Here is a 26,361-nt window from a genome sequence, read left to right on the forward strand (position 1 = left end):
TCCTATAGGTGATAGAGTTTTTACCAGGGAGTTGATGTATATGTTGAACAACATAGGTGCCAAAATACATCCCTCTTTAACACCTTTAAACGTTGGAATGGCCTTAGATAGATGACCGTCTCTATTGCAACTAATTCATAAGTAGGTAGATTCATATAAACAGCGAATTAGAGCTAGCAGGCGTCTATCGACAGTGGTGGACTCTAATTTTTCCCAAAGTTTGTGTCTGGGAATCAAATCAAAAGCTGATTTGAAATTGATAAATGCTGCATAGAGGGCTCCTCAGGGGGATGATGTTAATTTTCTATCAGATGGGATAGGGCAAGTCCATGATCCATCATGGAACGGCCAACTCTAAATCCCACCTGCTCTTCTGCAAGAATGTTTTCTTGTTCCATCCACGTTTGGATCTGAAGGACCGCCTCCAGTATCACCAATTAGGCCGCCTTACAAGATCAGCCACACAGGACCTCCTCTCGGTCCCACCAGTCAAAACAGCTCGGCTGGTGCAGACCAGAGAGAGAGCGTTCTCAGTTGTGGCCCCCACCCTCTGGAATTCTCTCCCTTACGATCTCCGACATGCCTCTTCCCTGATGAGTTTCCGCCGAGCTTTAAAGACCTGGCTATTCAGGCAGGCCTATAAGAACGTTGGGGTGGAATAGTTTTTCTTGATGTTTTAATTACTGTTTTGATGTTAGATTAATTTGATGAATGTGTTGATTGTATATTGTATATTCTATTCTATGTAAGTCGCCTAGAGTGTCCGTTAAGTCGGACAGATAGGCAACTAACAAGTAAAATTATTATTTATTATTGGAGTTTGTAATAAATCTTACTGATGATATCTAACAAACTAATCGCTCTATAATTGGCTGGGTCAGATCTAGCACCTTTTTTAAAAATTGGAACAATTATAGCCAATCCCCAGTCATCTCGGATAACAATATCAGAATTGATATATGTAAACACGGTGGCTAAAACTGGCGCCCACCAGTCAACATTAGTTTTTAAAACCTCAGGGAGAATATTATCCGACCCTGGTGCCTTGCCTATTTTTAGTTTGTCGATCAGGCTGACAATTTCCTTAGGAGTAACAGGGGGCCATTTGGGGAAATTATGACCCTGGGGCTTACTTGGTTGATGGTAAATTCGTTCACCCGCATAAATTTTAGTGAAATAATCTTCCCAAGAAGCCACAGATATATGATAATCCAGATCAGATGAGGAATTGGGCCACCCCTTTGCCACCATTTTCCAAAAGATAGATGAGTCCTTTACTCTGGATGCTTTTAAGAGGCATTGCCAGGCTTCGTTTTGAGCTAAAGCTTTTTTAACTTTAATTAAATGTTTATAATGTTTCTTCTCCTCCAACCAATGTAAAAATAGTAAGGGGGAGTTAGAAACTCTATAAGCACTACATTTTGCAATGAGAAGTTTCTTCTGAGCTACACAATCGTGGTCAAACCAAGATTTGGAAAAAAAAGATAGATCTACAGGGTTTAGGTGCCAATTTAGGTAGTAAATTCATTTGAAGGACCATAATCAATTGCTGGAGTGTATTTAGAGCCGAATTCACAGAGGTTGCATCAATAAGCGCATTGCGCAATGCAGAACAACAATCAGAATTTAGTAGCCCTTTTAAGTCAGATTCCAATATGGCCGACCATCTGATACTTGCTGCTCGAACTTCAAATTCCTCAATAAAAGTAGGTTTTTGGTCGGCATAGATGGTTTGATTGCCACAAGACAGAGCAAGGGCTAAAGGTAAATGGTCACTTTCAGGGCGGTTCTCCACAAAACAGGAGTATACAGCATAAAAGAGCTCTTGGGAAATGGAGAAAAAGTCAACAGTAGAAACTCTGTTTCCAGATAAGAAGGTGAGTTCTCCGCTGGTATCTCTGTTGGCTCGGCCATTTACCAAAGTCAGATTAAGATTGTTCAGCGTCAGCATCAGGCAAAATCCAGAGTAGTTAATGCCTTTGTCTTTTGAGTGTCTAATCAGGATATCAAATGTTTCCTCCGTTGTTGGCAAGGGTGCATTGAAATGGGTAAAGAGGGCTTTATCGGACGAACCTATCCTTGTGTTAAAATCTCCCACTAAAATCACCATAGCAGCCAGAAATCAAATTGTAAGCTTGGCAATTTATTCCTCCACTCTTAACATTGTTGCTTTTGCCAGTTTTATTTGGAGACATGTGGGTAAATAGACATTTATAATCAATATCCAAGCCCATGTGAAATCAAGAACTATTGAGATGGCCAGACCTCCCAAGGCATCCAGATTGATTTTACGGGCTCGCAAGGTGGTAGAGATGAGCAAACACAGACCTCCTTTGGGGTGTCCACCTTTAGTGCTTGGAGTAGCAGCCAACGTATAAGACTTATATCCATTCAGGTGGATTTCCCCACGTGACCATGTTTCCTGCAGCAAAATGACATCATATTTTTTAAGATAGTTCAAAAAATTTAAATCGAAGGATTTATTTTTCCAACCAGAGATGTTCCATGATAGGAAACCAATTTTGCCTTAAGGTGCTTATCTGATTGTCAGGTTGAGAAGAATTGAGTAGATGGAGAAAATTGCCTTGTTGCTGGAGCAGATGGTATTTCCAGCAGAAACTCGCTGGGGATAATTTCCTCTATAGATGGATTAACCCTACTTACGTTAGATATTACTGGCTACCTAATAGGCAGTAAGCAGTTTCTGGGGCTACCCACCTTCTGTGGAGAGCCCATTTTGTTGTCCTCGAGCCTTCTCATATCCGTCCATGAAGAAGGAGCGGCTTCCACATTGGGGAGAAAAAGCTGATTCTGTTTATGGTGAGGCCGTGTCATATTTAAGGCCGTTATGTTCATTTCAGCAGAAATCAAAATAGAGCGGGTACTTTTTTAAACTTCGATTGGTCCTTAAGGACTTCTGGAAGGTCCACTTGTGAATTAACAGTGGCCTCCTTTTTGGGAAGTGTCGACTCGTTTTTCGCCTTGTTGACCGAGGGGGTCATTCTGGTTTCCAAAAGAAATTTTAAAGAACTAAGTCTTATAATTTCAATTTGATCTGCTGAAGGCAGACTAGAAAAAGAGTTCAGTAACATTTTCTCCTCCTTGATAAGGGGTGTCACCACGTTTAGGTTCGCAGGCTCGAGATGTGGTCTTATGATGAAGGGATAAATAGCGCTTGAGGTGGTGCAAGATTGACAAACAGTCTAGATATTAGTATGCCGTTAGCAAGTAGCTCCTCTCTGTTATCAAAAACATTTTGGCTTTGCTCAGTTCCTTAAAAGTCACCACCATACGAGCATTAACGTAGTTGTAAAACAGATATTCTTTGTAAGAAATATCTTCGATGGTGAGTGAACCCAAAGTAGTACTTTCGGAAATTTGTAAAAAATGGATTTTCCCTCTTTTTGGGATAAAAGCCCTCTAGGTTTGGGGTAATTTGAAAGGACCGATTTGCATTTATTAAGAACAAGACACCAATTTGGGTCTGCTTCTGAGATGACAACAATTTTGGCGAGATAAAGGTCCAAGGGTCCTGATGGTCCAATACCCTTAATGACTGTTCAGTGTTAATAATCAGAGGTGGCGAAACAGCAACCAAAGCGTCGCAAGGCCTATTGTTATCTCCATCCTTATTAAGGTCAGGCTTAAGTCATTTCAGCTTAGCTGCGTTCTTAGAGGTCACCGTCTCATTCTGTTTTAAGGCCGTATCCATTATTTTATATAACTTCCGGAAAAATAGTTTATTGCTGTTGCGTTGAGTTTTTACATGTTTAACTTTTTTGCTCTTCTTTTGAGACTTTGAGAGCCTGCTCTGGTTCGTTACAGTTTTTCTCTTAAGCTTTTTGGCCTCCCTCAGTGTTGAATTTTTAGTTTGCCCAAATTGCTGAGGGACAACTGCAAAGATTGACCTCGAATTCACATCATCACTCAAACTCCCAAACTTAATATAGACTTTGGTCAAAGTTGTTAAAAGCTGATTGGTTTCAGCTAGAAATGTTTTAATGCTTTCTATTTCCTTTACAATTGTGAGTAACCACACTTCCGTTAAAGAGGCTGTTCCATCAAGTGGAGCGGATGGAACCTTAGGGGGTTCGCTAAAGGGCAGGGAGTTGATGCATGGATTCATTCCATGACCAAGACGATCCAGAGCTTTTGGAGCTTGATTAAAATTTCTGCCCAGGTCTTCAGTTTCATCCACTAGGCCATCATTCATAGGTAAGTTATTTAGACCATGCAAATCAGTGCATTCCACCCACGCTAATTCCTGTGCTAGATGAATGGAATCCAGGGCATAAGTATCAGCTTGCAGACCCCAGGACCATCCAATGACCAGTCCAACACCCAAGATGAGTGAGGGGAATTTTCCGCGGCTGGTTCTGTATCTTTTTTTTTTCTATCTTATTTTTTGTACTCTCATTAGGGGAATAAAAATGGGTAATTTTCAACTGCTCAGGATGTCCCTTTTGAGAGGTAAGTTCAAGTGAAGGGACAATCCCCAAGTTCTTGTAATCTTTTCTGTTAAGTACCATCTTGCAGCCTTCTCCCCTTAAAGATTGCTTTAAGAACAGCTGTGGGGGCCGCTGCGACAATACAACAACAAGAGCCAGTCGAATACCAAGCAGCAAAAGCTTGTAATCTTGACAATAGCAAGAAAGGTAATATATGTTAATAGCTTACTTGCAATGTCTCTGGGAGGCGCGGGGTGAAGCAAAAAGCTGATAACAGTACAGCATTGCCAAAAGGAAAGCAAAAGGGATACATAAGTAAAACAATTTTCTCAGGGCAGCCGTTGTCTCAAGTAAATGTGTGATTGTTGTAAAATTCTTTGGCAGCGATAAAGTGAAGGAACTTAGCCTTAAGTAAAAGACCTTGGTCAGTAAAAACAGAACTCCTGGCTTAGCGTCTTGCTAGCTCGCCATCTTGCCGCCTCTCTCATTTTTATGATGTTTTCAAGTGTTTTTAGGGCTTTTGTTCGCCATCCTGGGCACCGGGAGGGATATAAATCAAATAAATAAATAAATGCCTGGGTAAAAAGGTTTTTGCCTGGTGCCTAAAGATAGATCATGATGGTGACAGGTGTACCTTCCTGGGGAGAGCATTCCATAAGTGGGGAGCCACCACCGGAAAGGCCCGGTCTCATGTCACAACCCTCTGCACTTCCCTTAGAAGGGGCACACAGAGAAGGGCCTCTGCTGAAGAACACAGAGTCCAGGTTGGTTCATGTGAGGAGACTCAGTCCCCTTTGAACTTGTTAAGCAAACTCAAGAGTGGAGCCTGTTGGATCAGGCCACTGCCCCAACTAGTCCAGCATCCTGTTCTCACAGTGGACAATTAGATGCCCATGGGCATCAACTAGATGCCCACAGGACTTCACAGTTGGCTAATAATGAATTACTTCACAGTTGGCTAGTGAGCTCAGCAAAATCTCTGGATGGTGGTCTTATATGGGATCAATGAAAATTTTCAGGTTACTATAATGGCCAAATATAATGCAAAGATGTATCACTGAGCACTGAAGTGAGGATCATTCAGACCATGGTATTCCTAATCTCTGTGTGGATGTGAAAGTTGGACAGTGAAAAAGGCGGATAAGAGAAAAATCAACTCATTTGAAATGTGGTGTTGGAGGAGAGCTTTGTGCATACCATGAACTGCGAAAAAGACAAATAATTGGGTGTTAGAACAAATTAAACCAGAACTATCACTAGAAGGTAAAATGATGAAACTGAAGTTATCATACTTTGGAGACATCATGAGAAGACATGATTCATTAGAAAAGACAATAATGCTGGGGAAAACAGAAGGAAGTAGAACAAGGTCAAAGAAGAGATGGATTGATTCTTTTACTTTTGATGAGCGTTAAATAGCATGAATAAAATATTGTAAAAGTTGCTTTCTTATGGAGTGGGGGCAGAGGAAGGACAGGAAGTGAACGTGCCTGTGGATTCATTGTCTTTTCTCTCCAGAAATTGAGACTCGCTCAGCTTAAGCCTTAGGTAGTGAGATGAACTACTTCTTGCCTTGGAAGCAAGAAAAAACCCCACTTGGGGGCATGAAGGTGTTTACACTGAAAACTCTCACTCCAGATTCACTCATCAGGATTTCCCAGTGAGTGCCCACTCCCATGTACCTATAAATATGTCAGCAGATTATGTTCAGAAGCACCTCAAAAGAAAATCCCCCCACTTTTAAATGGGGAAAGTGCTTCATTAATCATAAGCTCAAAAATGCCTGTCCCTGCCCTTGCAATTGGATGACGCGCATCACTCAGGATAGGCACGGATCCCACTTGCTCAGAGCAGGATCAAGATGGGGCGATTAAGCAGTAGACACCCCAATGGACCAAGGAGGATTCAGGGACATAGGAGGTGGGCAGGAAGTAATCAGCCACTTACAGGGTGTGTGGATCTGGTCAGTGAATTGAATCCATCCTCTCTCCCGTGAACCATGTTTTGACAGCTGGCTGGGCCCGCCCACCTGCCAATCAACCAACATCATAATGCCAGGTGACCTGTTTTCAACGGCAGGGTTGGAAATTAAACCATCTGGGTGCAAGCATGCTGTGCATGCAGCCTTGAAACCCCATCAATCAGCTGAGTGTCAAGGCTTCACAGTGCTGCACTCTCTGTAAATACCGCCAATCAGCTGATTGTCAAGGTTTGCCAAGGGGTGCTATGCACAGGGCTTTATGAGGGCGGCTGACTTGCAGTGCCTGCAACCACCATTCTGACCTGGAGGGGTCCTTCCTGCCTCGCACCTACCGTCTTATAGGATGTCAGGGGTATGGTAGATGGAAAATGCCTTGGCCGATGCAGCCTGGCAAGGCCACGTGGGAAGGCCTGGTTGGCCTAATTAAGCCTGCAGGCCGGAAGTTCTCAACTAAAGGCTTATAGGGTGAGGATGGTACTTTAATCAGGAGCTGCAAACCAGCCTCCTTGCAGCCTCTAACTCAGCGGTTCTCAAACTTTTTTGATTCGCGGCACACTGTAAAACATATAAAAATTTTCTGGCGCACTTCATGTACAAATTACATATATATATATTAATTGATCATGAATGTAATAAATCTCTGTACAAATGGGTTTCTTCTCATTTTTAAAATATACTTTCATAATATATGCGGCACACCTAGTCACCTCTTGTGTCGTGGCACACCATTTGAGGATCACTGCTCTAACTGCTTCTTGTTATATGGGTTGCTGGGAAACTGGAGACAAAGGGAGGTTGCCCAGAGCTCCAGTGGCCCCAGGCAACCTTGCAGGGGAAGGGCCGTGGCTCGATCCCCAGTGGTAGCATGTCCAGGCCAGCCCTTCCCAAGATCCACTGCTAGTTCGTGTAAGACAATCCTGACCTAGATGGACCTCAATGGGAAACAGTCAATACCATAAAATTGACAAATCTTGTTGAACAGAAGGAAGGCAACTTTATCATTGTTTTGTGGAGAAATGGAATATGGTCCTAATGTATCAGTCCAATAAAGAGCGGGAAGACACAAACCTATTTATTATACAGCCATGTTACCAAATTCGTCCAAGCTACACAGGAAGTGGATTGGACTGTGAAAGACCAACCCAAATGGTGTTTACACTCTGACAAATTTGTAGGGCAGTCCAATATCTCAGAGAGGAGGTCAGGTCTCCTGCTCTGCTGGTGCGTTCACTATAGCTGCCCAATTTCCCTGCTTTTTAAAGTTTGATAGAAATAGCTGTGGGCTATAGGAACATTCTTAAACCGCAAGGTTTTTTGCCTATGAGTGAATACTCTTAGGAATGCTGTAATCTCTATACTTGGATTAGATAAACAGTATTGTTGAAATGTACCTGCTAGTCCTATCACCTGCTTGTATTTATTCAATACATTTTACATCGTTGATGTTTTTATTCTCTTCTTCTTCTTGTTGGTACTTTATTTTAACTGGCTTGGATTTTAATTAATAACAACAAAGAAGCTTTCTGTGCTCAGAGGCTCAGGATGGGCTGAGGAGCAATTCTTGACAAGCAGAATGAAGCGGCAGCGGACACCACATTGCTTTAATTAAAGATTATTGCACAAAGCTGACAATACAAGATTAAAAAGAGAAGCAGCTCTCGCTACCAGAGTTCAAGCCAGATGCCATATATAGTATCATACTCCATACGGACTCTTGTTGGCGTACAAAATCCATCTTGATCAGGCAGCTATACACATGCACCTATTCTCCTTACACCAACTCCTGTGGTCACTGGGAGGCAAAGTTAAATCATTGCTGGTGACCAGCTGGATGCTTAATCATAGGACTATTCAAAGATGCTGGCTCCAGTTAGGTTCATTGCCCATGCTCAGATACACCAATAGAAACTTCTGCCATACTCTAAGCATTAGTAGAGTTGGTCCTTTCACAGAACTTTTGCTTACTATTCATTTCTTTCTAAAATTTATATGCTGCTTAACACCCTCATTTTCTAAGCAGCATTATTAAGGTTTGGTCAAAGAAACTCTTCGTTATTCATCAGCTTTCTCCTGGGTTTCAACCTGTTAAATTGAAGGGGTTGCTAGGATTTACTGGATTCTACCGTGTGTATTATCTGATGCCTTTTAAGTTGAATGCTCTGATAGACAGGATTCTGCCCTGTGTGTATTATCTGGTGCCTTTTAAGTTGAATGCTCTGATTGAAGCACATCCCACACTGTGAGCACTTATATGGCTTCTCGCCTGTGTGGATTCTTTGATGTTTGATAAGATTTGAACACTGGCTGAAACTTCTTCCACACTCTGAACAGTCAAAGGGCTTCTCCCCTGTGTGAATCCTTAAATGTACTTTCAGGCTTCTGCTATGACTGAAACTCTTTGGACACACTGAGCACTTATATGGCTTCTCACCCGTATGGATTATCTGATGTGAATTAAGGCTTCTACTGTGACTAAAGGTTTTTCCGCACTCCAAGCATTTATAGGGCTTTTCGCCTGTGTGGATTTTTTGATGTGAACTGAGGTACGAGCTGTGACTGAATTGCTTCCCACACTCAGCACATTTGTACGTTTCTTCTCCCATGTGAGTTCTTTGATGTTTAATAAGGTGTATCTGGTGATTGAAGCTCTTTCCACACTCAGAGCATTTCAGCGGTTTCTCACCATTGTGAATATTCCTTCTGTTTCCTTCACGGCATTCTTCCAGGATTGGAATTTCATCCACATCAGTCCCTTCAAAGACAAATGATCTGTTCCCCCACTTCTGTTTCTCGTCAGTTGACCTCCTTTGCTCTTCATCTCCTTTATGGCTCTCCCTTCTGTTAACTGAAGGAATCAAAACAGGAATAAAATCAGGGAGGAACAGATCCTCAAATCTGGGAGCAGATCCAATGAATTGTTGTTTTGATCACCAGAGCAGAAAATACTGAGTGTTGTATCCACTACTAGTCCTCCTTAGAGATGACCTGTTGAAGTTAATAAACATGACTAACCTGGGTTCATTAACTGCAATGGGTCTACTCTGAGTAGAACTTAGTTCGATACAACCAAAAATAGCAGTAAGCCACAGTCCTGTCAGGGCAATGGGACTTTCCTCCCTCTCCTCCCTTGTGCACTCCCTAAACCTGTTCTAGGGGTTCCCCCAAACTTCTGCAGCATATTTGGGGAGGGTGCAGGGGAAGGATGGGGGAAAGTCCCATTACGCAAGCGGAAATCCTTACACTGACACAGGAACATAGAAAGCTGCCTTATACTCCTACTTGCTGCCCTGGGCTCCTACTGGGAGGAAGGGCAGGATATAAACCTAATAAAATAAATAAATATACCGAATGAGGCCATTGGTCCCTCTAGCTCAGCATAATATACACTGACTATCGGGAACTGAACCCAGATCTTCTGCATGGAGAGCAGACGCTCTGTCACTGAGCTATGACCTTCCCTGGGATGAATCACCTGGATATCACTCTTAGGGTGGAGGCAGTTCCTTCCAAATGTATCAAAACAGCCTCTGAGGATGAGTCCAAAGTATAATAACCCCCGTTTTATCATTTTATGGAAATGGACTGCCTTCGATTCCGACTTAAGGCAACCCCATGAATAGGGTTTTCCTGGTAAGCGGTAGTCAGAGGGGGTTTACCATTGCCTCCCTCTGAGGCTGAGAGGCAGTGACCGGCCCAAGGTCACCCAGGGAGCTTCATGGCTGTGTGGGGATTCGAACCCTGGTCTCCCAGGTCGTAGTCCAGCACCTTCACCACTACGCCACACTGGCTCTCAGCTATATGAAGTTAGTGCCAGCAATCTGAAGGGTTAGGCGTGAAGGCCTGGTGTTCAAGAGATATTTCCCCAGATAGCAGAGCCCCTCCAGTGATTCCCAGTCTCAAGCGGGTGGCATTTAGCCAGAAAAAACTTCTGCTAGGAGAAGGCACAGCCTGATTTATTTTATTTACAATATTTATGGCACGCTCTTCAATGAGGATTTTCAGTCCCAAGGCAAGGAACATTATTATTATTATTATTATTATTATTATTATTATGATTATGATTTATATCCCGCCCTTCCTCCCAGCAGGAGACAAGGGCAGCAAACATAAACAGAGACAAGACACTATAGAAAAAAATGACAAAGAATTACAAAAAGGTCCAGTAAACAAGCAAAGCTACAATGAGAATGAAAATCTACATGTCCAGGTTGACTAAATACTCTCCCCGTTTCTCACTTAGGGCCGCAAACTAAATAAAGCCCCTACCTGCTGCTCTCTCTCCTTCCTCGGGAAACGGATCTTCCACTTTTCCCCTCCAGGAGCTGATATCAGATCTGGGAAATGGGAGCCCTTTTAAAGAGGATGGAAAGAGACAAACTTATTTTTGGCCCTTGTAGCTGCAACAAACATTTAGGGTTTGGAAACCAGCCCGCCTGAAGCCTCCTTCCTCCTGAAGAGTCCCACAGAGGATCTTGTAATTCTCCCGGGTGCAGGAAGGTAACAGCACGGAGTGAGGGTTGCAGAACACTCCCTCAGACAAGAAGCTTCAGCCTGCAAAGGGAAGGCAGCTTGGCTACCAGGCTTTGGAATCGTAATGCAGATATCGGCTGCCTCACTCCTTGACCCTAATGCCAGACTATCCGTTTACCTCTTACTCCTGTGTAAGCAGTTGCCGATCCATAAGCAGGCCCTCCTCTTATGCCAAGACCACTAAACTTACCCTGGAGTCATGTAAACAAGGTGCACTGGATCACCCCCATCATGGAAGGTGAAGGCTATCAATGGCTACAAGCCACAATGGCTATGTTCCACCTCCACTGTCAGAGACAGAGTGGTTTGGAGCACCAGTCGCTGGGAATCACAAGGGTCAGAGGGCCGTTACATTCAGGCCCTGCTTGTGGGGATGATGTACTACTAACAATACTTCATTAGTTGCTTTTTTTACACTAGGAGGGACCCAAAGCAACTTACAAAATGATTTGTTGTTATGTGCCTTCAGGTCAATCACGACTCATGGCAACCCTATGAATCAGCGACCTCCAAGAGCATCTGTCGTGAACCACCTTGTTCAGATCTTGTAAGTTCAGGTCTGAGGCTTCCTTTATGGAATCAATCCATCTCTTGTTTGGCCTTCCTCTTTTTCGACTTCCCTCTGTTTTTCTGTATTGTCTTTTCTAGTGAATCGGGTCTTCTCATGATGTGTCCAAAGTATGAGAACATCAGTTTCATCATTTTAGCTTCTAGTGACAGTTCTGGTTTAATTTGTTCTAACACCCAATTATTTGTCTCTTTCGCAGTCCATGGTATGCACAGAGCTCTCTTCCAACACCACATTTCAAATGAGTTGATATTTCGCTTATCCACTTTTTTCACTGTCCAACTTTCACATGCATACATAGAGATCAGGAATACCATGGTCTGAACAATCCTGACTTTGGTGTTCAGTGATACATCTTTGCATTTGAGGACCTTTTCTAGTTCTCTCACAGCTGCCCTCCACAGTCCTAGCCTTCTGATTTCTTCTTGATACAAACATTAAAACTAAGTATAGCTTTGAGCACACCATGGACTGCGAAAAAGACAAATAATTGGGTGTTAGAGCAAATTAAACCAGAACTATCACTAGAAGCTAAAATGATGAAACTGAGGCTGTCATACTTTGGACACATCATGAGAAGACAGGATTCATTAGAAAAGACAATAATGCTGGGAAAAACAGAAGGGAGTAGAAAAAGAGGAAGATGGATTGATTCCATAAAGAAGATGGATTGATTCCATAAAGAAAGTCGCAGACCTGAACTTACAAGGTCTGAACAGGGTGGTTCATGATAGATGCTCTTGGAGGTCGCTGATTCATAGGGTAGCCGTAAGTCGTAATTGACTTGAAGGCACATTACAACAACAAACAAGAAAGAGGCCACCGAATCCAAACAGCTTCCAAAAGCCTGAGTGAAAATAAGTGTTTTGTCTGGTGCCTAAAACTAGATACTGATGGCACCAAGTGTTCCTCCCTGGAAAATCATTCCGCAAGTGGGACGCCACCACTGAAAAGGCCTATTCTCAGAGGCATCTGGTTGGACAAGACAGGTCTCATCCAGTTACAGGTGTCTTCTCATACTTACGTTCATACATGCTTGTATAATCTATTCTCGATCGTCCCAGAGTGCAGGACACGGAATAATGGGCTCAAGTTGCAGGAAGCCAGATTTCGACTGGACATCAGGAAGAACTTCCTAACTGTTAGAGCCATATGACAATGGAACCAATTACTAGAGAGGTAGTGGGCTCTCCAACACTGGAGGCCTTCAAGAGGCAGCTGGACAGCCACCTGTCGGGAATGCTTTGATTTGGATTCCTGCATTGAGCAGGGGGTTGGACTTGATGGCCTTAGAGGCCCCTTCCAACTCTACTATTCTATGATTCTATGCTTGCTGTTCGCAGAATTTGAAAATGCTAGTGAAACAGGACATACTTTTCCAGAAGCCATGCTGATTCTTCAACAAGTGTTTTCCTTCTATACGCATGATAAATAAGATTATTTGCCGCAGTTCCTCAGAACCCTTTCCTAAGGTTGAAAACCTCAGTCCCAAAATCTGGTCCGGTCTTTCTTTTCTCTTTATAAAGCACAGGAAAGAGCCTTACCCAGAGAGGCCAGATTCCCATAGTTCTCCTCTGTGAATCCGCTCTGCAGAGATGTCTGGCTAGGCTCCGACAGAGCTGTCTCTGCCTCTGTGAAGTGCACGGCCACCTCCTCAAAGGTCGCTGGACCCTGAAATAAAACAACCACCAGGAGATAAATGTATTTATTTATTTATTTATTAGATTTATTAGTCGCCCATCTGGCTGGTTGTCCAGCCACTCTGGGCGACATACAGAATAAAAACATATAATTATATTAGAACATTAAAAATCTCAACAACAATAATAAAACCTAACCCACCAAAAGCCTGTCTGAAGAGCCAGGTCTTCAAATTATCTACTTTTCCAACTAAAATATAACGACGGAAGAGCCTGGAGGTTCTCCTACAGGATTTGAAGTTTTCTTAGTGGGATCCAAAGCCTTTTCACGGAAGGAAAAGAGGTGGGGGAGTCTATTTCCAAGCTAGGGAGATGTGCAGAAGGCAGAGGGACCCAGGCTGCCCTTAGCTCCCCTTTCCCAACAATTCCCCCCATCACCCCCTACCTACCTGCACAGGAGCCATTCTCAGCCCACCACAAAGAGAAGGTTGCATAGGAGGAGCCCCCACCGTCATCTCACCATCTCCAAATATCGTCGCACTTTCTGCAAAGAAAGCGAGAAGCCGTTTCATGCGTCGTGAGCATTTTGCATTTTAAGTGCTGGTAAAAAGTCTTGACTTTTTGATGCAAGACTCCTATTTAAATACGTTATGGGGAAGAGCAGAAGGTCCGTGGGGAAACATCTGCAGAAGGTCCGAGGTTCGGTCCCTGATGGTGGCATCGCCTCTGCCTGAAACTCTGGAGAGACACTGATGCCAGTCAGCGAATGCAATACTGAGCTAGATGACTCAGTGCAAGGCAGCATTTGATGTTCCTGTTTAAGCCGGAAGGACAAGAACTGGAACTTAATTTTATTTTTAGGGGACAGTCTGTGACTGTGTGGCAGAGCCCTTGCTTTGCACGCAAAGTGTTGTGGCGCCTTCCCTTTGGAATTCCCTCCCCTTAAATATTAGGCAGGCGCCGCCTGTTGTCTTTTTGGTGCCTACTGAAGACCGTCCTCTTTCAACAAGCCTTTTAAGTAGAGACCTTATCCCAAATTGCTCGTCTTGTAATTATTTGAAACATAGTTCTTGAGGAAGGGAGGGATATAAATTTAATAAACAAACAAACAAACCCTGGTTCAGTCTCCAGTTAGGGCTGGGAAAGACCCCTGTAGAGCTGCTGCCGGTCAGTCTCCCGTTATGGTCCTTACCCAGTGAGGGGGCACCTCCATCACGCTCCTGCTTGATCCACCTGAACGGCGGCCTCTGGGCAGGTTCTGACGGCGCCTCCTCCGCTCCAGGGAAGTCAGTGGCCACTTTGGCTAGCATCCCCTGCAGCTGAAACAGGAATGAGCCCAGGCAAGGGGGAAGAGAGATTTGGAAAGGAAAAATATGACATCCGGACAGGAAAAAAAAGGCGGGTAACTGGCAGTGAGTTTTAGGACAGTCTTGTTAAAATTCTTAAAATGCTGCCCTGGGCTCTTACTGGGAGGAAGGGCGAAGTATAAATCAAATAATAAATAAATAAATAAAAATAAAAGTATCTGCCCCTTCCAGCTCCTAAGATGAAACAGTCTCACCTGCACGTTTTCCTGTTTCTTGTCCTCGGCCTGTCTCAGGAGAAAGCCTTCCGCCAGGGCCACTGCCTGGGAACTGCTCTCCGCTCCACACTCCCTGACCCAGCTCTCCATCTCTGGGGGGAGGACAGCCAGGAACTGCTCCATGATCACCAGGTCCAGCATCTGAGTCTTTGTGTGCCTTTCTGGCTTCAGCCACTGATAGCAAAGGGTGTGGAGCCGCCTGCAAGCCTCTCGGGGCCCCGCGGCCTCCTGGTAGCAAAACTCCCTGAAGCACTTTTGCGGCACATCCAGACGGAAGTCGTCTCCACCCAGGGACCTCTGCACCGTTTTTCCCCAGATCACACTGCTGCTCCCAACCTGGATGATACAGGGGCCCTCCCCTGCCTCAGGGCCCGCAGAGCCTTGCTCGTCCATCTTTGGTCTTTGCTCCAGTGCAGGGTCAGATCCTCTGCGGCCGATTACTTTTTTGAGGGAAGGAGTGCCTGAATTTGGGGCAAGGAGCAGATCACGCCTGGCACAAGTCTCCTGCGTACAAGTTTGGAAGTTCTTTGCAAGAAGCGCTGGAGGATTTTAGGTAGAGGCAGGAGGACTCACTGCAAGGAAAACAAACGGGCTTCAGGACACAGACGGACACCAGAGACTGGGGTGTGCAGGGGACGAAGAGGACAGGTGCGGAGTTCCACCTTCTAAGAGGCCGAGACCCAAATCTTCATGCAGCCCACATTCAGGTAAGGTGACAGGACGTCTCTGTCACCCCATCAACCCAGAGAGCACCCCGTCTCCTTGAGCCCTCCTGCCCACAAAAGCAATGCTTGTACCACTCTCCCGCCCACCGCAAAAAAGCCCACTACCACATTGCCTCCTCTGTTCACTCCCCCCATGTCAAAAAAGGCGAACTCCTATTATGGTGAACTGCAGAACTTCTAACGAAGTTTTAACCAAAGCTTGGAAGATTACTTTTAAAAAGTAATAAATTACAGTTACAATTGCATGCCCCCCAAAAAAGTAGTAATTACCATTACAATCACAATTGCTCTGAAAGTAACTGATTACATTGTTTTTTTCTCAAAAGTAATCGCTACAGTTACATTTCAGTTACTTTTTTAAAAAAAAAAACGCCTACAAGGTGCTGGCCTTGGCTGTTGCACATCTAAGTAGCCTAAAACCACATTAAAAATAAACACACATGCGGAGGTGCCTTACGAGGAAAGGTTGCAGCATTTGGGGCTTTTTAGTTTAGAGAAAAGGCGGGTCAGAGGAGACATGATAGAAGTGTATAAAATTATGCATGGCATTGAGAAAGTGGATAGAGAAAAGTTCTTCTCCCTCTCTCATAATACTAGAACTCGTGGACATTCAAAGAAGCTGAATGTTGGAAGATTCAGGACAGACAAAAGGAAGTACTTCTTTACTCAGCGCATAGTTAAACTATGGAATTTGCTCCCACAAGATGCAGTAATGGCCACCAGCTTGGACGGCTTTAAAAGAAGATTAGACAAATTCATGGAGGACAGGGCTATCAATGGCTACTAGCCATGATGGCTGTGCTCTGCCACCCTAGTCAGAGGCAGCATGCTTCTGAAAACCAGTTGCCGGAAGCCTCAGGAGGGGAGAGTGTTCTTGCACTCGGGTCCTGCTTGCGGGCTTCCCCCAGGCACCTGGTTGGCCACTGTGAGAACAGGATGCTGGACTAGATGGGCCACTGGCCTGATCCAGCAGGCTCTTCTTATGTTCTTATGTTCTTATGTTCTTATGAGGTAGTAGAATAATTATTTTTATCCATAAGATAGCAGTGATGGTCTCTCCGCTGGTAAGGGAGGTGGGGAGGGAGGCTGAGGCCACTACTCAGATCTTTGCACATCAAACCAAGTGCAACCCCCCCACTCAGGCAGCCAGCACAATCTCTCTCACTTAACCACCTGCCGGACCCTGCCCTGCCACCAACTAAGGGACACTCACTCAAGCAAACATTTTCCCCTGAGATGCAAAAAAGTTAAAATACTGCAAACGCAGCACAGTAGCCAGAGAGGGTGGTGGAGGCCACTTTGTGTGCCAAGTACAAACACTATTCACACACACACACACACACACGTCGTAACCTTTCCCCTCCACTATCTCCATTCTGCTGCTGCCTCCTTCTCCTCCTTTATCCATGTTCTTGCCCTCCAGCTCCTTTTCCCCTCCCCTCCATTCTTCACCACCACCGTCCATTTTTTAAACAATTGTTTTCTCCACCCCACCCCGTCTCACTCTCCACCTCCTCCCTCGTCGTCTCCTAAACACCCACAGAGCATGAGGGAAGAGCGACGCTGCACAGAAGCCCAGTTTGAGACACATGATTTTCATCCACAAATCAGAGGAGCAGAAGACTTCCCCTGCTCCCCCCCCCAAGTAATGCCCAAAAGTAATGCTGGAAACATTATAATTACTCCACAAAAGTAATAAAATTACTCCTAGTTCTATTACAATCAAAATGTAAAGGAATTACCCACTTGTTCCTCAAATAAGTAATGAATTACAAGTACTTGCAACGTCATTACTTGTAACAAATTACTTCCAAGCTCTGGTTTTAACAAAAATATAACCTTAAGAGCCACCTCCATACCTGGGGACTGGAAAGCGGCCAATGTAATGCCAATATTTAAGAAGGAATAAAGGGAGAGAACCTGGAAATTACAGGTGGATTAATGTCTGTTCTGGGGAAACAGGTGGAAAGTACCATCAAAGATTTTTTTAAAAAAAGGCTACAGAAGGACAAGCCATGCTGAACCAGAGCCAGCATGGCTTCACATCTATCCCATTAAAGCCCTTTGAGAATGTCATCAAGGGTTCAGATAAGGGTGACCCAGTAGACACTGCGTACTTTGGCTTTCAAAAAGCAACAAGCTACGTCACTAAAATCTCTGGAGTAAGCCTAGCAGTCATGATGCCAGAGGAGATGTCCTATTGTGGATCGGGAACTTGGTAGGATACAGGAAGCAGATAGTAGGAACAACTGGGCTGTTCTCCCAATGGAGGGCTGTTGAAAATGGAGTCTCCTCCAGGATCAGTATTGGGACCTCCTGTGCTTTTTAACTTGTTCGTAAATGAGCAGAGTTAGGCATGAGCAGTGACGTGACCAAGTTTGCTGAAGAAAGAAAACTGTTCCGGGTTGTTAAGTCCAAAACTGATTGCGAAGAAGGTGCTTAAAGCAAAAATCCCTGCAAACTGGGTGGACGGGCAGTAAAATCGGCAAATGTAATTCAATGTACACAACTGTCAAGTGGGCTAGGTTGGCCAATGGCCTCATCCAGCTGGCATGTCTTAAATTCTCATTGATGCTGGACTAGGTGGGCCTCTTTTGGCTGGACCCACCTTCAGGGCTCTTCCTACATTCTTATTTAGCTTGAATCCAGCCTCACAGGGCTATCGTCTTTGCAGCAGAAGGGCTGTAGTCCAGTGGTTAGATCCAAGTTCAATCCCCAATAGCATCTCCAGGTAAGGCCTGAAACCCTTCAGTGAGTGTGAAGAGTACTTAGCTAGAATCATAGAACAGTAGAGTTGGAAGGGTCCATATAAGGTCATCCAGTCCAACTCCCAGCTCAGGTCTTATTGGGTATAAATCTGTTTCCCTTGCTATAACGATCCAGATTCCTTCTGCTGCTCTCCAGGCACATCCAGATTAGGGGCGGGTAAAGTCCCCCTGCCTGCAATCCCAGAGTGCAGACAAGCCTGACAGACCAATTGCCTGATATTGACAGACGGCAGCGTCAGAGGCTCCCGTCTACACCAGCCCTCGATTCGGAACCATGAGGACTGGAACCTTCCTTTCCTGGAAGGGCCCTCGCTCAGCGGTTATAGCACCGGCCTTCCATGCAGAAGGTCCCAGCTTCAACCCCCACTGGCGTAGGGCTGGGAGAGACCGCCGCTGCCAGCCAGTGCAGACAGTAATGAGCTAGATGGCCTGACTCAGTATGACGCACCTTCCTCTCCTCCAGCATTCGCAGAGGCAGCGTTGACCTCCCGGCTTGGCGGAGAGGAGGAAAGGGCCTCCGAGGGGCATTTATGCAGGGGGTGGATCCCGCCACCCCCCAGCATCGCCTGGCGTTGCACCCCCCTCCTCGCCCCCCTCTTCCCAGGCTGCACCCCAATTGCGCTTTGCACTCACCCGATTCCTCGCAGGACGAGCCAGGCAGCGGGGGGGGGCGGCGCAGGGCTGCTCAAGCCACGCCCCCTTTCCCAGGGGAAGGGGCAGGACGGGGGAGGGTCAGCGCCCAGCCCCCCCCTCTTTTCTCTCTGGGAAGCGGCGCTCTCTGGGTTTAACCCTTAAAAGACTGCGTCTCCCTTGGGGGGCCTCCCAAGCCCGTCTTTTTGCAGAAAGCGCTTCTCTCCGTTGCGGCGGCTCTGCGGGGGGAGCGCCTCTGCACCCCCCCCGGGGCTACTTCCCCCCCCCATGCATGCATGCGCGCGCATGCACGATATAAAAGAAAAATCTCTTTTTGGGGGTTGGGGAAGAGACCCTCAGAGCAAGCCTGAGAGAGCGCTCACGCCCCCCCCCCGCCTGCATGCCTGGATGGGCGGAGCGGTGCGAAGACGGGACCCCCCCCGCTCCAGTCCCCCCTCCCCTCCCCCAATTCTATTCTCTGGGAAAGGGGGGAGGGCCTGGGGCGTTGCAGGCGGGGGGGGTCGATTTACGGCCACAGCCCTGGAGGGGCGGCGCGTTGCACCCCGCAATATGGGAGAGAGGTGGGGGGGCGGATAAAGGGCTGTCACAGTGGAGGGGGGCGGCGCTCCTGCATTTATTCTGCTTTCTTCGTTACATATTGGGAGCTCCATCGAGCTCAGCAGTGTCTACACTGGCTGGCAGCAATAGCTCTTCCAGGCTTCAGGCAGGAAGTCCTTTGCCAGCCCTACTATTGGGGATTGAACTGGGAGGGGGGGGGAGGCTTCTGCATGCTCTTGCACCAGCATCAAGCCTCATTTTTTCCTCACAGCAACCCTTTTTTGTCACCATGAAGGTGGTGGTGGTGATGTGCCTCCAAGTTGACTATGACTCATGGCGACCCCATGAATCAGTGACCTCCAAGAGCATCTGTCGTGAACCACCCTGTTCAGATCTTGTAAATTCAGGTCTGTGGCTTCCTTTATGGAATCAATCAATCTCTGGTTTGGCCTTCCTCTTTTTCTACTCCCTTCTCCTTTTCTCAGCATTAGTCTTTTCTAGTGAAATATGTCTTCTCATGATGTGTCCAAAAGTACGATAACCTCAGTTTCATCATTTTAGCTTTTAATGATAGTTCTGGTTTAATTTGTCCTAACACCCAATTATTTGCCTTTTTCACAGTCCATGATGTACTCAAAGCTCTCCTCCAACACCACATCTCAAATGTGTTGATTTTTCTCTTATCTGCCTTTTTCACTGTCCAACTTTCACACCCATACATAGAGATCTGGAATATCATGGTGTGAATGATCCTGACTTTAGTGTTCAGTGACGCATCTTTGCATTTGAGGACTTTTTCAAGTTCTCTCACAGCTGCCCTCCCCAGTCCTAGCCGCCTTCTGATTTCTTGACTATTGTCACAATGAAGTTAAAGCTTAGCATTGCCTACACTGGCTGGAGATGCCACTGTGACCTTCTACGTGCAAGGCAGGCACTCCAGACTTTGGGTGCTGATTGTAACCAAACTACAGTACGGTTTGCAGTATTCATCTGTTAGTTGGGTGGGGTAGGATTCCTCTTTTTTTGTGCAATACCGTTGGGCGAGCATTTTTTAGACAAAATTGCTCCTCTGTTGTGTATCCCAGTGCTGGTGTCACTTTGACACATGTGTGTGTGTGTAAAGTGGCAAATAAATGAAATAAATAAATGGCTTGTGCAAACTCGTAATCAGAGATAGGTGACGAAAGCATGCTTTTATTTTGGGGGGAAATGCAAATTTCACAAGAACTCTAAAAAGCATAAACAAACCACTTATCAAGACCGCAGCTGCTTTTGAAACAGTTTTTTAATATTCCACTTTTCTCTTGTGAGTCTGGCCTGGGACAAGGGGGTGGGGGAGGTAAGCCTCTCCTTCCCTATAAGCAACCCCCTAATGTGGCATAACGTCTCTCTAACAAGAACAAGCCACCAATAGAGATAAACTGAGTCACATAAAGAAAGCCTCTGAGCACAAGCAGAGTGTTTCTTTCCTACCATCAGGTATCTCCAGCAATATTCAGCAATATTCCCAGGATCAGAGGGGCAAACCTGGGGAATGCAGAGATAGGGCCAATGAAGAAAAAAAAATCAATATAAAGAACATAATCCTTTCCCACAGCCCCCAAACAAGTACAAACACCAAGTGTGCTCTATTTATTTATTCAATTTATATCCTACCTTTCCTCCTGGAGGAGCTCAGGGTGGCAAATGTGTCAATAGCAAAACAACTCTTAAAAAAGCATTCTAAAATAGCTAAAAAGTTTCTAAACACCAGTGATCTTTGGGTTGCCAGGGGCAGTGTCTTTCAGCCATCAAAATACAGGACCCTAACTTGTGGAATTCCCTTTGGCTCTTGAGATATTTTTAGGATGAGTGATTATGATTAATTTTAATTGTTTTCAATACTGACTTTTAAGCTACCCTGGGATCTTAGGGTGAAGGGCAGGAAACAGATTGAATAAATAATGATAACAGAAAGAGCAGGATGCCACCGTCCTGGTAAGCAAGTTTGGGATTGCAGCTGGTGAGACAGATACGCAAGAGCTTTTCCTGCCCCACAGAGTGAACTGCAGAGCTCAGGGACACTTCACTGCTTGGATCCTTGCCTTGTGGCTCCCAGCCTTGATGTCTGAGCTGCCACCGGGCTTCCAACCTCCTAAAATATTCAAGGAACAATATTAAAAACTGTGCACAGTGGCGGGGATGGAAAGAAGGACATAGAAAGCCTTGTGGGGGGGCAATGAAAAGACTCTGCAGGTATCATCATCATCATCATCATCATTTTATTTGTATGCCGCCTTTCCACATAAAATTGTGCTCAAGGCGGCTTACAACAAGGTGAACAAAAATACATGTCAAAAACAATTGCAAAAACAATTTCCTAATAACAAAAAATAATAAAACAGTGACATAACAAATATAATAACCAAAAACAACTTTTCAACATTATGAACATAATAAAACAATTATTTAAAAACAAAAAAGTAACCATTAACACCCCAAACCCCTAAAGAAAACCATTTACTGTATCTCCTACAAAACTTCATTATTCAGAGGGGAGGCTTGTTTTGTATCAGCACATGTCTACTCAGAAGTACTTCTCACTGAGTTCACTGGGGCTTACTCCCAATAAATTGGTGATAGGATTGCAGTAATCCTATCCCCTTATTTGAGAGTAAGCCCCATTAAACTCAATGAGACTTATTGTTGAGTAGACAGCATATAGGTTTGCACTGTAACTCTTCTATTTGGCCAACAGTTACAGCATTTTCTTTGAAGGCGCACTTCATGTTGCAATCACATTTGAAATATACAATGCACAATATGTACTACTGAAGATTTGCTGCTTTCCATAAGAGATGGTCAGGATTTTCTCCCTTTTCCTTTCTCTTCATTACAAAGTCTTAGGTTGGGTTTCTGATTTCTCTTCTGTTAGGTCTTTAAATCCCAACTTTTCCAGCGGTTCTTTGGACATAAGTTGCCTCTCCATTCTGCATTCTAAATATTCTTTTGATTCCTGTCTGCACAAAGCATTCTCAAACCTATTCTCCTTCAGACACTTCATGAATTTTTCTTTGAATGCTGTACATTCACCGAAATTATCCAAAGGGAAAGAGCCTTTGTCTGGTGGCCTCGGCTTGAAGCTTTCAGTCCCGAAGTTCATAGCCGTAGACATGGCGAAGATCCTCTCCCCTGGCAGCCGCTGTGCCTCTTAGCAAACCATGCATGTTACTCTACTAGAGTGCAATTCATGGGTGTTTCACTGGAGAATGGAGATTGGTGTGGTTTCTTCTCACTGTGATATAAACCATCATGTTTATAAAGGCTTCTTCTAGTCCTGAAGTTAGTTCCACACTCCATGCATTTAAATGGTTTCTCCCCTGTGTGGCTTGCTTGATGCTGATAAAGGTGTCCTTTAGTTTTGAAGTTCTTTCCACATTCTATACATTTATAAGGCTTCTCCCGTGTGGATTCTTTCACGTTTACAAAGCTTTCCTTTATTGCCGAAGCTCTTTCCAAAATCTGTATGTTCATATGGCTTCCCCCCTGTGTGAGTTCTGTAGTGTGAAGTAAGCTTGGCATTCTCTCTGAAGCACCTTCTACGCTCTGTGCATTGATATGGCCCCATACAATCCTCACGATCCTGCACATCACCTGCTTGAGGGGAGGAAAAAATCCTGTTAGTAGCACAAGGCAGAAATGGGAAGGGATGCTGTCTAAGTTCAGTGTCATTGAAGAGGGTGGAGCTTGAACACTATTTTAAGAGCACCACTTCAGCCTTCACAACCAACCCGAGGTCTGTGGATGAAGAAAAACTCAGAGGAAGGAGATACTTCGCCCAAGAGAACTCGCAGCCTGATAGGTCAGTCTGCCCTGGAAGATATTACACAGGAATGTAGGGTGGGTGAAATATTCAGTTCCATAAAGGCCCTACAATGTAGCTAAACATCTACCTGCTGAGGTGTCCTTCCCGTCTTCTTTGGAGTCCTGGTTAGGCAGATCTCCTTCTTCCAAACAGGAAATGAGGCCTGGCTTGTTCAAGGAAACAGGCAAGCTTAGTCACATTTGAACATATTTGGGCATTCCAAATCAACCCCCTCCCCATGACTTCAAAGCTAAGAAGAGGAATCATTTTGATTTTTATCAATTTGAGTTTTAATAATGTTTTTATTCTATGGCTGTTGTTTTTAACATGTTGTAAACTACTTTCATGTTTTTTAACGAAATAGCTATATTTTTACAGCTTTTATATCCTGTCCTTCCCCCCAGTAGGAGCCCAGGGCAGCAAACGAAAGCACTAAGGACACTTTATAAAGCAATACCAACAGAGACGCAGACTGGGATAAGGTCTCCACTTAAAAGGCTTGTTGAAAGAGGAAGGTCTTCAACAGGCACCGAAAAGATAACAGAGATGGCACCTGTCTGATATTTAAATACTACCAATGGCATGCCTACTCAGAAGTAAACCTCACTGAGACCAATGAGACTCATTCCCAGGTAAGTCCATACAGGACTGCGGCCTGAATTGTACATATTAACAGCATAATCCAAACTAAACTGCAGACTAAATTAGATGGTTCACAAAAACAAAAAACAGGCAAACAGTGAAATTCAAAGCTGCTGTGTTGCTTTTCTTGTTTGAAAATATAAAAGCTTGCCATATTGTTATGCATCCAAAGGGGAGGGGGGGCGTGGGGGAAAGGGAGGGAATATGGGCCCCACTGATACCCTGTGCCCAAGGGCCCCCCATAACCTGAACCTGGCCTTGTCCACAGAGGCCAACTGGACACGAATGGAGGAGGAAGGGCGGGATATAAATCAAATAATAAAATAAATAAGGAACCATCTCCCGCTTCTCTTCCACTGATAAGCCTTCAAAGCTAAGAAGCGCAAGACTTTGATATTTAGCATTTTTATGTTTAATTCTGTGGCCGGAATGGGAAGAGGCGGGTTTGCATCCCATTTAGAATCTAGGAAAAAGGCTTAGAACCCTTGCCACTGCGGATGTAAACAGTCCTAATAAATGGCACATCTATTCAGACGTACGCCCCAGCGAGAGCAGTGGGGCTCACCCCCAGGTAAGGGTTGCAGATTAAATTACACCAGGCGAGGGGATCCTGGGGCCCACCAGATGTTCAATAACATCTGGAGGGCCCAGGGTTTCCCAAAACAGAATCACATCTACAACAGCACAATCTGAACCATGTCTACTCAGAAGTAAGCCTGGTTGAATCCAATGAGACTTTAGGTCAGTGGGGTTACGACTGCAGGCTAAGATACATCTGTGCACAAAAATAAAAAAAAGGCAAGCAGTGAAATTCAAAAGTATGTATTAATTTTAGGGGCTTACCATATTGTTTTATATTAAAGGGCTGGGGCCAAGCGGGAGGAGGGGTATGGAGGGAGGGAGGGAATAAGGGCCTTATTGATACCCTGTGCCCAAGGCCCCCAAAAGGCTGGAGAAGCCTGACCTACAGGTGCCAACTAGACACACGTGGGAAGCCCACAAGCGAATGAGAAAGCAAGAGCACATCTCCTGCTGCTCTTCCCCCGATTCCAGAGGTAAGCCACAAACATGAGGACTAGTAGACCTTGCCTTCTCTTCCATGCATTTCTCCAGCTCCCTTTTTTAAGCCATCCGGGATGTTCACCGCCTGATGGGCGACTCTCGCCTGGATGACATTACTCAGGAACAGAAAAATGCTTCCATCCCCAGACCAAAAGGGGCAAATAAATGATGAAGCACCAAAATCACTTTTAAAACAAAACATCTTAAAAAAACGAGGAGGACAGAAGGCCACAGCCATCCTGACTTGTAGCCCTTGAGAGCCTTCTCTTCCATGCATTTCTCCAGCTCCCATTCAAGCCATCCAAGATGTCCACCAGGAGAACTCACCGCCTGATGGGCGACTCTCCCCTCGATGACATTACTCAGGAACAGAAAAATGCTTCCATCCCCAGACCAAAAGAGGTTCCACAGTACAGATAAGCACCAACCTGCTGAGGTCTCCTCTTCTTCTTTGGGGACCTGGATAAACAGACTTTCTCCTTCTTCCTTACAGGAAGCGAGGTCTCGTTCTTTCAAGGAAACAGACAAGAGAAGTTACTTTTAACCACAACATAAAAAGTCAGGGATTCCATATCAAACAATTTCTGTAACCTCAAAGCTAAGAAAGGCAAGGGCCCATCTCCTGCTGGGAAGTCGCCGTTCTGGGCTGTTTTACGTAAAAGCGTATTATAGCCCGGAACGGGTATCGGAATGTGGTTTTCGTGGACGTTTGGTGTCTTATTGCATGCATCCCATGTAGTCATGTGGGACTGGTGAATTTCGGAGGTCTGGCTCGCCGGGAAGTTGCCGTTCCGGGCTGTTTCATTCCGTTCCAGAGGGCATTTTGGTTGTTAAAGGGTTAATCAAAAATGCTATCGGAATGGTTTTTGTCCCTAAATGTTGTTCTCAAGTGTCTCTAACACATCCCAGTGATTTTGGCATCAATTTCTTTTATAAAGGGCCCGTTCTGGCTTTTACACCCCTCCCAGTGTCCCCCACCCCACAGTAAAAGGAGAAAGAGAAAACGCAGCTACTAAGCTGATCTCCGGGGGAGTTTTGCAGAGGATCGTGCAATAGCAACCCTACACCTCTTTGGGCCCCAACTCTGCAGCAGAGTTGCATGCAACGTCAGAACCCCACCCCATGGATCACCTGAGGGGGGCTCTCCCCTCCAACCCCCAAAAGCAAGCTCCTGCCCCTTGCATCAGCCCCAGGCTTGTACCTCTTTCTTTGTCCTGAGTCCTGGGCACGCTTCAGCCTTCCTCCTCCTGCTCTCCAAGATCAGAGCTACTTCCCTCCCTGCCTTCGGCCACTGTCTCCCCCCCACCCACACACCCATTTAGTACAACATCCTGCCTCTCTAGGAAGCAGAGCCCAGTTCTCTCCCTCTCTTCAGACGTCTTG

At 45.2% G+C, this 26,361-nt stretch overlaps 2 protein-coding genes across 2 annotated transcripts in view; both read right to left on the reverse strand.

The window, feature by feature from the left end:
- Positions 1 to 7,987: 7,987 nt before the first annotated feature.
- The window catches only part of LOC133379103 (zinc finger protein 420-like), a 29,402-nt gene continuing 11,028 nt past the window's right edge, over positions 7,988 to 26,361 (reverse strand). The window contains exons 8-15 of the mRNA XM_061613713.1: positions 25,407 to 25,487; positions 22,706 to 22,882; positions 14,729 to 15,300; positions 14,282 to 14,486; positions 13,617 to 13,711; positions 13,072 to 13,198; positions 10,696 to 10,779; positions 7,988 to 9,274 (exon numbers count right to left, since the gene is read on the reverse strand). Coding sequence (XP_061469697.1) covers positions 8,532 to 9,274; positions 10,696 to 10,779; positions 13,072 to 13,198; positions 13,617 to 13,711; positions 14,282 to 14,486; positions 14,729 to 15,300; positions 22,706 to 22,882; positions 25,407 to 25,487 — 2,084 coding nt within the window. The 3' untranslated portion in view covers positions 7,988 to 8,531. The remainder of the gene's footprint in view (positions 9,275 to 10,695; positions 10,780 to 13,071; positions 13,199 to 13,616; positions 13,712 to 14,281; positions 14,487 to 14,728; positions 15,301 to 22,705; positions 22,883 to 25,406; positions 25,488 to 26,361) is intronic.
- LOC133381878 (cytochrome c oxidase assembly protein COX19-like) lies at positions 21,621 to 26,266 on the reverse strand. The gene is made up of 4 exons (XM_061621444.1): positions 26,180 to 26,266; positions 25,407 to 25,487; positions 23,363 to 23,441; positions 21,621 to 23,066 (listed from the first exon to the last, which is right to left on the reverse strand). The coding sequence occupies exon 4, from the start codon at positions 22,582 to 22,584 to the stop codon at positions 22,303 to 22,305; it is 282 nt and encodes a 93-aa protein (XP_061477428.1). The 5' UTR covers positions 22,585 to 23,066; positions 23,363 to 23,441; positions 25,407 to 25,487; positions 26,180 to 26,266; the 3' UTR covers positions 21,621 to 22,302.

Source organism: Rhineura floridana, chromosome 3, assembly GCF_030035675.1.
Source record: "Rhineura floridana isolate rRhiFlo1 chromosome 3, rRhiFlo1.hap2, whole genome shotgun sequence".
Lineage (NCBI taxonomy): Eukaryota > Metazoa > Chordata > Lepidosauria > Squamata > Rhineuridae > Rhineura > Rhineura floridana.